This window comes from Calidris pugnax, unplaced genomic scaffold, assembly GCF_001431845.1.
Source record: "Calidris pugnax isolate Ruff unplaced genomic scaffold, ASM143184v1 scaffold281, whole genome shotgun sequence".
NCBI classification, from domain to species: Eukaryota; Metazoa; Chordata; class Aves; order Charadriiformes; family Scolopacidae; genus Calidris; species Calidris pugnax.
Window position 1 is genome coordinate 544,827 of NW_015091028.1, and position 14,947 is coordinate 559,773.

The following is a 14,947-nucleotide window of genomic DNA, read 5'->3' on the forward strand; positions in this document are numbered from 1 at the left end:
CCATCCGATCTGCCCCGAGTAACGGCCGCCGGGCCCGGCCGGGGGGCGGCCCTGTGGAACCGCCGCCGAGGGGACGGCGGGGCGGGAGCCCCCCGGGGGGAGCGGGCTGTGGGGAGGGACAGCGGGAGGGAGGTGAGGCGGGACCCGGGGCGGGGGACAGGGCAGCCCGAGGAGGAGGCGTCCGGCCATCGCTCCCGGCTGTTCCCGGGTGCGGGAGCCTGAGGGGCCGGGGAGCGAGCCCAGGAGAAACCGTGCCATCAGCGGGAACTAAACTACGGCTCTGTTACCCCGGCTCTGTTAGCCCGGTTCTGTTAGCCCGGTTGTGTTACCCCGGCGCCCGCAGCTTGTCTGAGCTGCCCGTAAAGAGCAGAGAATCCCCCCCGGGTACACGCCGCTGGGGCAGGCACCGAGCAGGCCAGCGCCCGCCCTGCCCGCTGTCTGTAGACCATAAGGACAGCCAGCTCCTCAGGGCGGCCCCTTTCCCTGGAGCTCGGAATCCGTACCCAGAATTCAGGCTTTCCCCTCGGGAAGGGGTGGAGGGTGCAGGCCAGCGGGACCAGAGCTGCTGGCACCTCTGCTGGCACCGCTGCTCCTGTCACCCACAGCGGGGGCTGAGCAGCTTGGGCGCTGGAGGAGAGCAGCGGGGCTGGGAAGTCCCGGGGCAGGGAGTGAGCACGGCCGGGAGACGGAGGAACGGGAATGAGGAGGTGCCTGTGGAAGAGGAGACGAGCAGGATGGGGCTTGGAGGAGGAGGAGGATGGGACTGGGAACATGTGGTGGGGCAGAAGGGGAAGCGGAGGGGACAAGAGTGGGACCGGGTTGTGACACAGGGCAGTCAGGGAGGACTGAACTTGCCTGTGGTGGGACTGCAGGGGTCAAAATGGCCATGGGTACAGAAGGTGCCCAGAGCTGCTGGGCCATGGAGACAGTCCTGTCAGGCCCGTAGGAGCCATAGAGTAGGCATGGATGTGTGAGGAGGTGCTCTCCAGCAGGATGAGCCCCATGAGCAGCAGTGCTCCTCACCCCCTCAGGCTGTGGTGGCCAGTAGCCACCGTATAACGTGTGGTGGCCAGGAGCTGGCTGCCTGGAGCGGGCATGCATCTTCAGAGCCAGCTGCTCCGCTGTGCCATGCGGGGACAGGGAGGGGTGGGACGCTGGGAGGGTATCATGGGTTTTTGTAATGCTGTGTCTTGTTCCTCGGCTAGGAGAGCCCCCCTTTCTGATGAGGAGTCAAAAACCAGCAGCTCCCAGCACCTGGGGTCTCAAGAGTTTTGCGTCAGCAGCAGCCTTTCCAAGGTGAGCTTCTTGTGTGTGTGTCCGGGTCCAAGAAGGCCTTTCCCTGACAGAGCAGGCCAAGCGAGAGCATCTCTCCCGATGGGTCCCGTGGCTCCTTCTCAAGAGGGCAGCACCCAGGTGCAGTAAGGGCAAAGCAACGCTCCAGTTCGGCAAGAGGTGTTTGTCACTTCTGCCTCTGTGTCCTGGGGACAGAGAGAAGGTCCTGTCTGCTTCGCTTGGAGCCACTGGCGCAGCTCTCAGGGACACCTTCCCCCTTCTTCTTGCAGGTGGAGCTCACAGCAGTCAGCGGTGGTGGCGGCAGTGCCCAGGGGCTGGACGCTGATGGCAAGGTGGAGGAAAAGCTTGGGCCCAAACTGGAAGAGCAGCCACCCGATCCCAACCCAAGCCCGGAGTGTACAGGAAAGACTGTGACAGATGATGCCCTGGGCCCTCTGGCAAGCCAGGGGGATGGCAGAGGGCAGGAGCCTGCCACCCCCAGAGCTGCCCAGCAGGACAGCAGTGGTGCTGAGGCTGCCTGGACACCCGCAGATCCTCACAGCGACAAGCAGGCTGAGGCTCCTCCAGCCTGCCCCATGGCTCCGGAGGGCGAGCCGGCTGGGAAGGAGAAAACCACCCCAAGCACTGGAGCACAAGGACCAGGCGTGCTGGCAGAAGGGACATTGTCTGTGGTTGTCTCCAGCTGCAACACCTCTGCCTCCACTCCTGCTACTTTTACTTTGAACAGAGTGTGCTTTCCCACATCTCAGGCCCCTGCTATGCAAAAAATGCCCCTGTCCTTTCAGGCTGGGGCCGTCCTGAGCCCCAGCCAGTCGCTGGTGTACATCCCACCGCCCAGCTGCGGGCAGCCGCTCAGCGTGGCGACGCTTCCAGCCACCTTGGGGGTCTCCTCCACACTCACCCTGCCCGTCCTGCCTTCCTACCTACACGAGCGTTGCCTGCCGGGAATTATCGCTTCCCCAGAGTTACGCTCCTACCCCTACACCTTCTCCGTCACCAGACCTTTGGCTTCAGACGCCAAAGTGGTGTCTGTGGAGGTGAATCAGCTCAGCTGCCCTTCGCCCTCGGGCGGAAGCGGTGCCCAGGCTGCTGCCGAGGGTGCTCCCCCGTCCACCGCCGGCCCTTCCCTCTCATCCAACCAGCCTCCGTTGGCAGCATCCTCCGGGAGTGCTGCTCCCTCTTCCGGCACCGCAGCGCTCGCCAGAGCCCCGGCAGCTCCCGAGCAGCACGCCCCGGGGGCTGCCACCTCGCTCTCTCCTCTGAAGTCCCCTCCCCAGCTGGAGCGTGAGATGGTCTCCTCTCCGGAGTGCAGCGAGATGCCTCTCGACCTCTCCTCCAAGTCCAATCGTCAGAAGCTGCCTCCGCCCAGTCAGCGCAAAACACCTCCCATGCCCATCCTCACGCCCGTGCACACCAGCGGCAAAGCTCTCCTCACCACCGTCCTCTCCAAGTCCCAGCGCGCGGCCCAGACCACGGGCAGCAGCGTCACCTCCTGCCTCGGCACCACCCCTCCCTTAGTCATCTTCCCTGAGTTCCTGCGCAATGGCGAGCAGGGTTCCTGGGTGAAGAACACCACGCTCATCAGCACCATCCCGGGCACCTACGTCGGCGTCGCCAACCCGGTGCCCGCCTCGCTGCTGCTCAGCAAGGACCCCGGGGTGAGCTTCAGCAGGGACCCCCGCCACCTGCCCAAGCAGGAGCCCATTTCCATCATCGACCAGGGAGAGCCTCGCGGCACCGGGGTTCCCTGTGGGAAGAAAGCCAACCAGGTCAGCACAGAAGGACAGCAGGATCCCACCAGGAGACTCCTCCACGGCAGAGTTGCTCCAGGAGCTCCTTTGTGTCAGTCCAAGGACATCTCCACCTGGAATCCCGGCCAGGGGAGCGTGTACCCGCGATGCCCTGTGAATGGGAAGCCTTCCAATCCTCAGCTTCTGCCTCTTGGCTGGTCTCCTTATCATCAAACCCCTCTGCTTTCAATCGGCATCTCCACGACGGGGCAGGTGCCCCCGAACCAGAGCAGCTCCTGCAAGCCAGCCGGAGCAGGAGAGCTCCCGACGTTCCCGAGCGTGCAGCCCCCCGAGTCCAGTGCGGCCGCCCAGAGCCTGCCCGAGGGGCTGCCCCGGCTCCCGCCGCCGGAACGGGAACCTGCGGCCAAGAGCAAGAGCTGCCGGGCCTTGCCCAAGCTCTACGAGGAGCAGGGCAATGCCGTCCCGCTGGATGCGGGTCCGTCTCTTCAGACCAGTGCTCTGGATGGGAAAGGGGGCAAGGGGAAGCTGGACAACCCTCAGAAGGGCCAAGAGTGCGATCAGCCCGCGGCTGACTCCAGGAAGGAGGGCAGTGAACAGACTGAGGCCCCCCCGGGGAGCTGTAGCAGCAAACAGTTGGATGCAAAACCTAAAAACCAAGTGTTGGCAGCGTATTTGTCGCATGAGGTGCCTGCGGCCGGGCAGCAGGGCCTGCGAATGGTTTCGGAGGTGCCCACGGAGAGTCAGCACAAGGAGCCGGGCTGCGAAGGCTCCCAGGAGGCAGCAGCGGCAGAGCCCCTGCAGTGCGTGCGGCAGGTGGATCTGTGCAGGGTCAAGAAGGAGCAAGTGGAGTGCGACGTGTCATTCACTTCTGTCACCTGCCTGCGAGCCGGGGCTGCTCCCCAGCCCTTTGCCGAGGTCAAGCTCAAAGGAGCGGGCCCAGTCAAGCAAGAGGGCGGCCTGCGCTGCAAGTCCAAGCGGCAGCATGATGGGGAGAGCAGACAGGCCCACAAGAGACTCAAGTGCCAAGGCCAGGACAGCGAGGAGTCCCCAAGCAAATCGGGGAGCCGGAGTGTGCATGGCCGGAAGGTGGGTGGGCTGGGCTGGGGGGGCTGGGTTATGGCAGAGCTGGGGCTGGGGGTGAGGAGGGAGCTCTCACGGGGGAGCACCGCTGAGTGCATGGGGCTTTCCACCCGTGCTTTTTGGTATTAGCTGGTGGTGGATTAATGTACCGCTGGTTATCTAGAGAAAAAATGGATCTGGGGTTTCAAAAACACCAAAGGGCACCGGCATGATGAGTGGGGGACAGCGTTTTGTTCCTTCTCCTCTGCTGCTCCAGTCAGTCAGTCAGTCAGCTGAAGCTCAGCCTGTGTCCTCTGTTCACAGTGGCGAAAACACCACGACAATCTGCACGAGCTCAGCAAGCGAGAAGGCCGAGCCAGCCTGGGGTCGGGGAAGGATCACAACAGCCTCAGGCTAAAGCGTAAGCGCAGGAGGCCGGCGAAGACCGAGTTCCCATCTCCGGCGCACCGCGGGGACGGCCACGAGGAAGGTACGGCAGCGGGGTCTTGCAGGGTCAGGCTGCGGCGGTTCCTGTCACCCTGATGCCCGTGGGGCCAGACCCTACAGGGCTGGTGGCTTCCCACAGCGGATTGCGATCCAAAATGGAGCTGCAGCTGGACTGCCCTTTCCAGGCCAGATCTGCGGCGTGTTTTCTCAAGGCTTGCTTTTCCCCACAGGTTACCTCGAGAAGAAGCCCAAGAACAACTTTCGGGATTTCATTCCAGTGGTGCTGAGCAGCCGGACACGCAGTCAGTCAGGTGAGTTGGACCCAGGCGGGAGTCCTGGGTGGACTTGGAGCATTTCCCTTTTTGCGTGGCCTTGTCCCCATCTCCTGTCCTGCCTTGCAGGGTTTTTCTTGTAGATACTCTTGGCTTTTCTGCCAGCTAGAAATCCCACTTTCTTGCAGGAAGCATCGCTGGCTCTTCTGCTGGTGTGACGGGAGAGTGCGATGTGACTCGTCAGGAGATTTTACCGTTGCTGGAGGAAGATGATCAGGAAGAAGAGGAGGAGGAGGAGGAAGAGGAGGAAGAGACATCCTTGAAATGTCGCAAGCTGCGAAAATCCCACAGGACGTCGCGGTATCACAGTCGCAGGGCCAGGGACAGGTCTCTGTCCGAGAGGAGCAGCTGTTACACGAGGAGGAGCCGGGAGCTGCCCTGGAGAGTGGAATCGCCCAGGCAGCTGTGGGAGCCCAACGAGGAGGAGGAAGATGACAGTCACATCAAAAGGAAGAAAAGGAGACGACAGAAAAGTCGGAAATACCAGACGGGGGAATATTTGACTGAGCGAGAGGAGGAGCGAGTGGGCTACCCCCACAGGAGGCGAAAATCCAAAGCAGGTACAATCTGGGAAGCGGTTTCTGGTACCAGGCTGAGGACCAACATGGTGGGGAGTTGTTTTTTGTTTTGTTCCTTTTTTGGTTGTGTGGGTTTTTGGGGGGATTTTTTTGTTTTGGGTTTTTTTTTGTAATGATGAAACTCCATCGTTATTAATCGCTTGATGTCTGCAGCATGAGCCACTTCAATTGATCAGCTCTTCTTTGAAAAATGTTTACAGTAGATTTGGGAGTAGGAAAGAGCAGCTTATGTGGCTAATTAGATACTGATCTTACCCTCAGATTAAGACAGAGGGCGTGGGAAAACGAGAATGGGACGAGGTAGCACAGAGAAATATTTCTGGACAAGCACGGACCCCTGGGAGTTGTGTGCAGCATTCCTGGGTAAAGCAGAGGGAGATGGAGCCACCACAATTCAACTGGGTTCTTTATGCTCTGTCTTCCTTTATTAAGGCAACTTGTGAGTGTGCACCAGGGGGAGTGAGAGGATTAACAAAGCCAGAGTGTCTGCAAGGGACAGAGATGATGGGGGGAATCTCCCCGATGGGGAGAATCTGCAGATTCACTCTGTTCCTGCTCACTGCAGCACCTCTCCCGTGGCCCTGGATTTCCGGATGTGTGGCCATCAAAGATGGACAGTTTGTCTGGGCTGGTGACAGAGGTCTGGGCTGCTGGCCTTTGGTGCTGCGCCTACAGAAGCTCCTCATTCCCATTTCTCCTTTAGATCTTAGGTACCGGAAGCAGAAGGAGTCTGCACAGGGGAAAGGCACGGAGCTACGGCTGAGGAGCAGGCTTTCCCCATCCCCCCGAAAATCTCAAGGACGCCCAGACTTTCGGAATGGCTTCTTCCTGGAGCACTCGGACAGCTCTCCTGCCCAAGAAGAGCTGGAGAAACCATCAGGAAAACGCAAGTGTAAAACCAAACACCTGGCAGGGATGTGTGACGAGGGGAAGGTATGGCTTGGGCTGATGAGGCGGGGAGGGAAGGGAACTCTGTTCCTAAGCCATGGCCGCATGTGCCAAGGGGTTGTATTCCTTTCTTCTCCAGGGGAAAGGCTGTTGGAACCAGCCCAAAATGCGCCCTGTGAAGAAGCCACAGGAGTTGTGGCCGCTTTGTAAGTCCCGTCGGGTCAGCCCAGGGAGTTCTCCTGAGCCGCCTGTGGCCCAGAACATTCCTCCTGGAGCTCGGCGGCTGATCGTGAACAAAAATGCAGGAGAGACCCTTCTGCAGCGAGCAGCTCGCCTGGGCTACAAGGTGAGTGTTGGTTCCCTTTTCCCCTTTGTGTCCTGATGATTCCTCTGCTGCCTTGTCTGGGTTTGTGAATAACTGGGCCTGCAACGACCTCCTTCCCGCAGGACGTCGTGCTGTACTGCCTGCAGAAGAAGAGCAGTGACGTGAACCATCGTGACAACGCTGGCTACACAGCACTGCACGAAGCCTGTGCGCGGGGCTGGATCGACATCCTCCACATCCTGCTGGAGCACGGTGCCAACGTGAACTGCAGCGCGCAGGACGGCACGAGGCAAGCGAGGGGGGAACCTCTGGGCAAGCTTAGAGTCATAGAATGGTTAGAGTTGGAAGGGACCTTAAAGACCATCCACTGCCACCCCCTGCCCTGGGCAGGGACACCTCCCACCAGAGCAGGTTGCCCCAAGCCCCCTCCAACCTGGCCTTGAACCCCTCCAGGGATGGGGCAGCCACAGCTTCTCTGGGCAACCTGGGCCAGGCTCTCACCACCCTCACACCAAACAAGTTCTTTCTGGTATCTCATCTCCATCTCCCCTCTTTCAGCATGAAGCCTTTCCCCCTCGTCCTCTGGCTTCCCTCCCTGATCCAGAGTCCCTCCCCATCTCTCCTGGAGCCCCTTGAGGGACTGGAAGGGGCTCCAAGGTCTTCCCGGAGCCTTCTCTTCTCCAGGCTGAACCCCCCCAACTCTCTCAGCCTGTCCTCACAGCAAAGGGGCTCCAGCCCTTGCATCATTTTTGTGGCCCTCCTCTGAACCCCTTCCAACAGGTCCATGTCCATCCTGTGCTGAGGACTCCAAAGCTGGACACAATACTCTAGGTGGGGGTCTCACAAGAGCGGAGTAGGGGGATAGAATCACCTCCCTCAACCTACTGGGCATGCTTAAGAGACGCACAGGGGGAGAGAGCAGGGTCTGTTTCTCAGGAAGAGCTGTTGATCATCATTAGATTTGTCTTAGCCCAAAACAGAGCATTTGCTTTGCAAATTCTTCCAGTCTCTTCTTTTCCTGCCAATGCTTCTCTCCTTGCAGGCCTGTCCACGATGCAGTAGCAAATGACAACCTGGAAACCATGTGGCTTCTACTCTCCTATGGTGCTGATCCCACTCTGGCCACTTACTCTGGGCAGACAGCTGTGAAACTTGCCACCAGCGAGGTGATGAAGCGCTTCCTCTCTGGTAGGTGCCAAGCCCGGGGGTGGCAGCACTTCCATCCTCCCCGTCTGGCAGCAGACGGGACCAAATCTGGGTGTCAGAGGGTTTAGAAGTGCTTGAGCAGCAGGTGACAGAATAATTTTAGATCTGTCCTGTCATGCGTGTGTGTGTTTCCACCACCCAGTCTTTAATTATAGAATTATATACCATTTTCCAAATAAGACACAAGTCAGGTTTCAGTGGTTGAGGTCCGGGGAAGAGGCAGTGCTGTGGTCACACTACAGGCAGTGCTGGGTACGAGCGGTGGAGATGCTGTTCCACCATTCCAGGCTCTACTGCATAACCTCCATGAACGCATTTTTGCTGCTGAGTAGTGATGCCTTCTCCTTGAAAGGAGCTCCTGTGGCCGAGGGTGAAGGATGCCCGCTTTCTGTGCGGTTTGTGTAGAAGCAAGATGAGTGTTGGGGCTTCTATGCTCCAGTGAGGAAGGGACAGCTGGAGCAGCGCTGGTTCCCAGATAGATGCGAGGCAGAACATCTCCGATTTTGAAAAAAGTCTTGTTTGCCAGCTGGTTGTGCTCCTCCAGGCTTACCTCTCCGCAGAGGTGCTGGGGATGTAATTTTCAGCTCAAGACAACCATAAGAACTTTTCTTTCCAACCCACTTAGTGTTGCCAGTTGTTTTCCCCTCTCAGCTTCTCTTTCATGTTCTCAGCCGAGGGTCATGGTGTCCTCTCCCCAGCGAGGGTGCCCTCCTGCAAGTTTCGGTGCAGCTTCTGCCGTAATTCCTCTGGTGAAGTGGGGAAAAACACAGAGGGGAAGTGCCTCTCCTGGCATCGATGGATGTGCATGGCAGGATCGTGCTCTGACCAGCAGACGAGCGTTAACCTTCTTTTGTTCCCTCTTTAGATTACCTTTCGGATCTCCAGGGGCGCAGCGATGGGGATCCTCGCACAGCGTGGGACTTCTACAGCAGCTCCGTGCTGGGTGAGTTCAGTTGATGCTGCTTCATTCACAGCAGCAGAGCAGAGAGAAGTAACGTGAGGTGTTCTTCAGGGTCCCCCTTCCCGTCACATCCAGCAGCTGAGGCACAAAGCGCTGCGTGTCCCTCAGGGTGGAGGAGAAATCCCAGGCCCTGGCTCGGTTTGTCTGTTCTTTGAGGCAGAAACGCTGTCCATGCTTTCCTTCAGGTCTGCAAATCTCTTGGGGCCAAAAGATAATGAGGGAAGCCAGGGTGTGGGATCTCCGAGGGCAGGGTATGGTAAAGTCATCAGGTCCTGCGCTTCGTGCTGCTGCGGCTCCACAGGCAGACTCCAGGGTCTGCTCTGCGCCTGGGACCAGCATTGTTGTGCCTGATTGTCCCCCTGCCTGGTACAGGATGTCCCTGTTCTTGTCACAGCCCTCACTGGGGCTGAGGGACAGGACTGAGTGAGGAGAGTTTTCAGGGCAGACGTTGGGCCGTACTGTTGCCACATTGAACGCATTTCATTCTTTTTTCCTGGCTTGCTCAAGAAATTTGAGTTTTTTCAGTGATTCAGTGATGGCAGCTGAGCTTTCCCAGCAGTGATATCGGACCAATACTCATCCCACTTACTCTTGTCCAATTCTACAATAAGTTTTGAAGATTTAAACACCCTGTTTTTCCATTTCTTAGGGAATTTTTTTTTTCCTTGGCAGGACTAAGAAATGATTTCATTTTTTGAGAGAGATCCTGTTTGAGCCTATGTCTCCTCATCTGCTGTTGTTTCTCTGTTAAAATGGGGCTCTTGCTGGGAGCCGCGTGCGTTCGTAGCGCAGTATGGTGCGTGGAGCTTCCTCATGCCACACACCATAAGAGTTTTTTGCAGCCTTTTCTCTCGTGCGTGGTGTTGAACTTTTGCGTGATTGGTTTATTTGTTCACCAGCACATTTGGTCTGACTTCTTTCTGTGGAATCTAAACTCTATTTTCTGGAAATTTGTGGGGCTATGCTGTATTATCTTAGCAGGACAAAAGCACTTTGCAAATGCAAGACTATTCATACCTTTTAATAGTAAAATCCAGGCCGCAAGCTATTTTTTAGCGGATACCTTTCAGGTTGGTGAATAGTAAATTTAACTGGTTTTAAATGGTTTATGGATCAAGAGTGCTGTTCTCTGTCTCCTATGGAAGCAAATCCTGCTGGAGCTCAGACACAGCCAGCCTGAGGGCAGAAATGTGCAGGGTGGTTTCTCTGAAGTGGTGGTTATTGTTGTTTGGTTGCGTTCGGCTCTGTTTCTGGGCAGGGTTTGGTGGCACAGCCTGGCAGGCCTTATTTAGACTCAGGTACTGGCACGTAGCTCCAGACAACCTGCCAGGAGCTGCCGAGAGCGGGGCTGGGGGGAGAAGGAGCCATGGAGCAGAGCACTGTTTCCTTTGTAGGGTCTGTGCAAAGAGAGCATCTCCTGCATCCCTCTCCCTCCTCTTGGCGCAGGTTCCTCCAGGCTGAGGACATGGGGTTGAGGCCACTCCAGGGCGAGCCTGGGGGTCACCGTGTGGCTGACCCCAGAAAAGACCACCACAAAGTGGCTGATTTCATAAACAAGCAGTGCCTCCTCTCACGTGTAGGATCAGGGTCAACCTGAAGGTTGCTTCTGTGACATAAGATGTGTTTTCTACCTGACCCAGTCCCCAAGGGGAGTCTGGCTGTGCCAGAGCTTGTGCGAGATGAGGGGCTGGAAGGAGAGTGGGGGGAGCCCCTGGGACTGGGCTTCTGCCGTGGCTGTGAGGCTGTGGGAGGGGGGAACCATCGTGGTGGTGGCCGGGGAGCCATGAGCACTGGCTGGTGTGAAACTGAGCAACACCAACGGCTCTTTTCTGTGTTGCAGAGGGGAAAGACAGCATTGGATGCGACCTCCTGCTCAACCCTCCGGGCAGTTCAGACCAGGAGGAAGAGGAGCAAGAAGCAGACAACTTCATGTTTGAGTTCTCAGACAAGCCCCTGCTTCCCAGCTATAACCTCCAAGTGTCGGTCTCTCGGGGGTGAGTTTCTTTTCCCAAAGCAGGGAGTATTTGGGTGATATTAATGCTGGGGGGGGCGGGAGCTGATAGAACGGAGCCCTTGGCCTCACGAGGACAGCGGCCATCCAGCAAAGCCTTCAGGGTGTCCTCCAAGTGAGCGATAACGTGTACGGAAAATCCATGCCTGCCTGAGAAACGTGGAGAGCCTGAGCCGATTGTGCACTGGGGAGACGGGCTGTACAGTGGTGCATCATGTCCTGTAGATCCCAAAGCTCTTCCAAAGGAGAAGGTGCCTCTCTCCTCCCGCTGTTGCCACTCCTGGCCCCATTTTTCCCCAGGGATGCTGATGGGTCCCAGTGGATTGTTTCCCTTCTGTCATGGGGAAGGCTAAATCGAGTCCCAGCACTGGAGCAGCCCTCCCCTCCTGTGACACTGCGGCTGCTTCTTTTGTTTGGGCTGCAGGGGGTGAAAGTGACTTGGAAGAGGCAGCAACAGAAGTGCTGCTTCTCTGTTTAGTGAATTTCCTGCCAGTTTCTGCCCATCCAGAGGGGAGTGTCCAGGAGGAATGGCCGGCAGGGAATGGAGCCCCTGGTGTGGCTTTTTGCCGGGTGGGGATGCTGAGGGACATCGTGGGAGGTGTGACTTTCACACCATGTCCCTCTCTTGCTTTGAGTGCTTTAAAAAGGTGTTGCCCTGCCCGGAGTGACCAAACCCAGGCCTGCCTCAGCCCAGTGCTCTCTACGTGTGGTAGGCAGCAGCACGGGGAGAGGGTGCCTGGAGCTGCCCGGCAGCGCTGCATCAAGGGCAGGGCCAGCCTGCGGGAGGTGGTGAGACGGGCAGTGTGCCCGTGGACCTCTGCGCCCCTAACCCCCCTCCTCTTGCCGTCCTCGCAGGCCCTGCAACTGGTTCCTCTTCTCTGACGTGCTCAAGCGGCTGAAGCTCTCCTCCCGCATATTCCAGGCCCGCTTCCCGCACCTGGAGATCGCCACGCTGCCCAGGGCCGAGTTCCAGCGGCAGGTCTCCCTCAGCCAGGTGCTGGCGCAGGAGGAGGTGCCTGAGGGCCCCGAGGCCGCCCAGGGCCCCGCAGAGACAGTGGAGCTGGTGCACTACGAGCCCGAGCTGCTGCAGCTGCTGGGTTCGGCAGTGGAGTACGAGGCCTGGAGCAGCTGACGGGGGACGGGTGGCTCCCCCCATCACGAGGCAATAATAAGGACCAATGGGAAGCAGCCCCTCTCAGCGCCAGCAGCTGGGACCCCGGTCTTTGGCCCGCCAGCCCTCCTCTCCTGGGGCTCTCCTCCGGCAGGTGAGAGAGGGCCCTCGCCTCCAAGGACTTGCCAGGGTCCCCTCGCCACGAGCAGCGGCGGTTGCGGCCGTCGGCCCCCTCCGGCTCCGGCGGGCGATGGAGCCCCCTGCCCGGGGCTGTGTGAGCCGGAGCTCGGGGGCAGCGGCTGAAGCGGGGGGTGGTGGGTGCCGCTGCCCGTCCCCACCTCACCCCACGGAACTGCGCCTCTCTGTTTGCCCTCCCCCTCCCAACGTCTTCCATAGTATTTATTTAATTAGTATTTAATTTGTAATGTTTCCTTTTGTTTTTGCTGAGTCTGTATCACTGTGATGGTGAGCTCTGGGCTAGGGGATGGGGGCTTCCTCCGGCCCCTGCACCAGCCAGCCCCTGAGCTGCAGGCCCGGGGGGGGTCACCTTGGCTGAGAGCCTGGGGACAGTCCCTTCCCTTCACTTCAGAGCCAGCTTCTGCCCCCCCCAGCCGAGCGCCAGCCCCCCCTGCTCCATCCTCTCCCCCAGCTCCTTCCCACATCTCATTCGTGCTGCTGCTCCCGCTCCCCGGCGGCTGGCGCAGGGCAGACCCCGCTCCCTGAGCATACCCCCACGCTTCCCAGCAGCTTGTGTGTCCCCCCCCGGCCCCGGGGGCTCTGGTCACCGCAGAAGCCCCCTCCTCGCCCTGTGCGGTGTCTGCTCAGCCACACCCCGCTCCCTGCGCCCCTCCGGTGTCACCAGGAGCAGTTGTGGGGGGGAGCATGGGCACGGTGCCCGCCGGCCGGGCGCGGGGCAGGGCTGCCCCCCCCGGGGACGGTACAGTTTTATTGTACAGGTGCTATCGGGACTGAGGATGGGACAATCTTGGTTCTTCTGGCTCTGCCCCGCTCCCCCGCGGGAGCCTTGGGGGGGGTTTTGGTTGGTTTGGGGTTTTTTTTTGGTTTTTTTTTTCCTTTGTGTTGTGTTTCTTCCCAGCCAGGGCAGGTGTTTCCCCCTCCCCCCTTGGACTCCCAGCCGCCCCCCCGCCCCAGCCCCGGGGGGCCCGGCAGCACCTTGTTTAAGCCGAGGGTTTTTTTGCCTTTGGGTGTGTATTCTGGTTGCTCTTTCTGATTTCTGTTTTATTATAAGCAGCGACAGGCTGTGGTGTCAAAAACACTGATGTACAGAAAAAACCTGCATCAGGCCCCCCCGTCTCCTGCCTTTTCTTCCTGGGCTGGGGACGTTCCTGGGGAGGGGGCCAAAGGCCACCAAGGGGAAGGGGCAAGGGCCTCACCTGGGGACATTGTCGCACCCGAATGGCTCTTGGGGAGACTCTGCTGCTCCTCCCCACACATGGACACCCCTCTCGGGCTCCTGCTGGCAATGGAAGCGCCGGGGCAGAGCCACGGTGGGTGGCCATGTCCAGCCCCAGCGATGGCAGCCCTGCCTTGGGGGGCAGCAGGTCCCCATCTGGCTTCACCCCCGCAGGAGGAGAGGGGGCTTGGGGGGCACTGTTGGGATTTTAATTTTTGGTTTTGTTTTCTTTGAAATGCCTTGGAAAGATCTATTTTGAAGCTGTTTCCCCCATTCTGAGCCCAGGCGCCCCCAAGGGCTTCTCTACATGCCCAGGATGGACCTGAACCCCCAAACAGCCCCCGGAGGACCAGCCCCTGTGCTGGAGGAGGGAGGGGGGGTGTGTGGGAGGTGAGACTGGGGGCACACGTCTGTGTGTGGGTGAGTCTGTGACACACACACACGTTCATCGTCATCCACCCTTTTGTTTTAGATTCAGACATCCCTGGTCCTGCGCCCTCCAACCTGGCCTTGAACCAGGGATGGGGCTCATCATCATCCACCCCTTTGTTTTAGATCCAGACATCCCTGGTCCTGCCCCCTCCAACCTGGCCTTGAACCAGGGATGGGGCAGCCACAGTTTCTCTGGGCAACCTGGGCCAGGCTCTCACCACCCTCACACCAAAGAAGTTCTTTCTGGTATCTAATCTCCATCTCCCCTCTTTCAGTGTCAAACCCTTCCCCCTTGTCCTGTGGCTCCCCTCCCTGCTCCAGAGTCCCTCCCCAGCTTTCCTGGAGCCCCTTGAGGGACTGGAAGGGGCTCTGAGGTCTCCCTGGAGATGGCCCAGGCACAGACAAGCACTGGGGGGAAATCACCTTTTATTGGACTAGAAATCCTCTGTGGCTGGTGGGAGGCTGGTGGCATGATGTCCTCAGGGCAGCTGATGGCCTGGGGTGCCGTCCATGCACCCGTCCCTCCCCATGCTGCTCCCTCTGGGCGCTGCGCAGGCCCAGGGCCAGTTGCCATCTGCGGGGATGTGCTGGGCACTGGCAGCCCGGGGGCTACTGCTCTTCCTGCCCCCTGACGCAGGAGCAGCAGAAAACCCTGCATCAGGACTGGCTGTGCCCACTTGGGGCAGGCCCTGTCTCCCCCCCAGGGAGGCCATGGCAGGCCCCAGCCATCACAGAGGCCTGGCGGTCGCCATGGAGATGCCAGGCCCATGACCAGTTGGGACTGGCTCTGCCGTGGTTCTGAACCATCCGGGAACGGTGTGATGAGCGGGAGACTCACCGGAGAAAACATGACGGAGCTCTGTGAAGGCCTACTGGCACCAGTCCACGTTCAGGTAATGCTGAATTCCTCCTTTTGGCATTTATTTGCCCCCCCCTGTGGGAGCTGTGATGAGACGCTCCTTGTAAAGGTTTCTGTGCCCGGTTGGGGCACCTTGCTCTCCCCTCGGGGAGGCCATGGCAGGCCCCATCCATCACCCTCCAGCCCCATGCCCACAGCCTCTGCAGAGCTCAGCCCTGGGGGCCCTGAGCAGCTCGGGGGCCACCGCCTGGGCCTGGGGACCAGGGGGCTGAGGGGAGAC

At 59.3% G+C, this 14,947-nt stretch overlaps 1 protein-coding gene across 1 annotated transcript in view; it reads left to right on the forward strand.

The window, feature by feature from the left end:
- The window catches only part of BCORL1 (BCL6 corepressor-like 1), a 13,858-nt gene extending 1,483 nt beyond the window's left edge, over positions 1 to 12,375 (forward strand). Inside the window, exons 2-13 of the mRNA XM_014955950.1 lie at positions 1,206 to 1,296; positions 1,563 to 4,130; positions 4,428 to 4,593; positions 4,781 to 4,861; positions 5,011 to 5,442; positions 6,164 to 6,393; positions 6,488 to 6,694; positions 6,796 to 6,962; positions 7,716 to 7,861; positions 8,745 to 8,822; positions 10,681 to 10,834; positions 11,707 to 12,375. Of these exons, the coding sequence (XP_014811436.1) occupies positions 1,206 to 1,296; positions 1,563 to 4,130; positions 4,428 to 4,593; positions 4,781 to 4,861; positions 5,011 to 5,442; positions 6,164 to 6,393; positions 6,488 to 6,694; positions 6,796 to 6,962; positions 7,716 to 7,861; positions 8,745 to 8,822; positions 10,681 to 10,834; positions 11,707 to 11,983 (4,597 nt within the window). The 3' untranslated portion in view covers positions 11,984 to 12,375. The remainder of the gene's footprint in view (positions 1 to 1,205; positions 1,297 to 1,562; positions 4,131 to 4,427; positions 4,594 to 4,780; positions 4,862 to 5,010; positions 5,443 to 6,163; positions 6,394 to 6,487; positions 6,695 to 6,795; positions 6,963 to 7,715; positions 7,862 to 8,744; positions 8,823 to 10,680; positions 10,835 to 11,706) is intronic.
- The last annotated feature ends 2,572 nt before the right edge of the window (positions 12,376 to 14,947 follow it).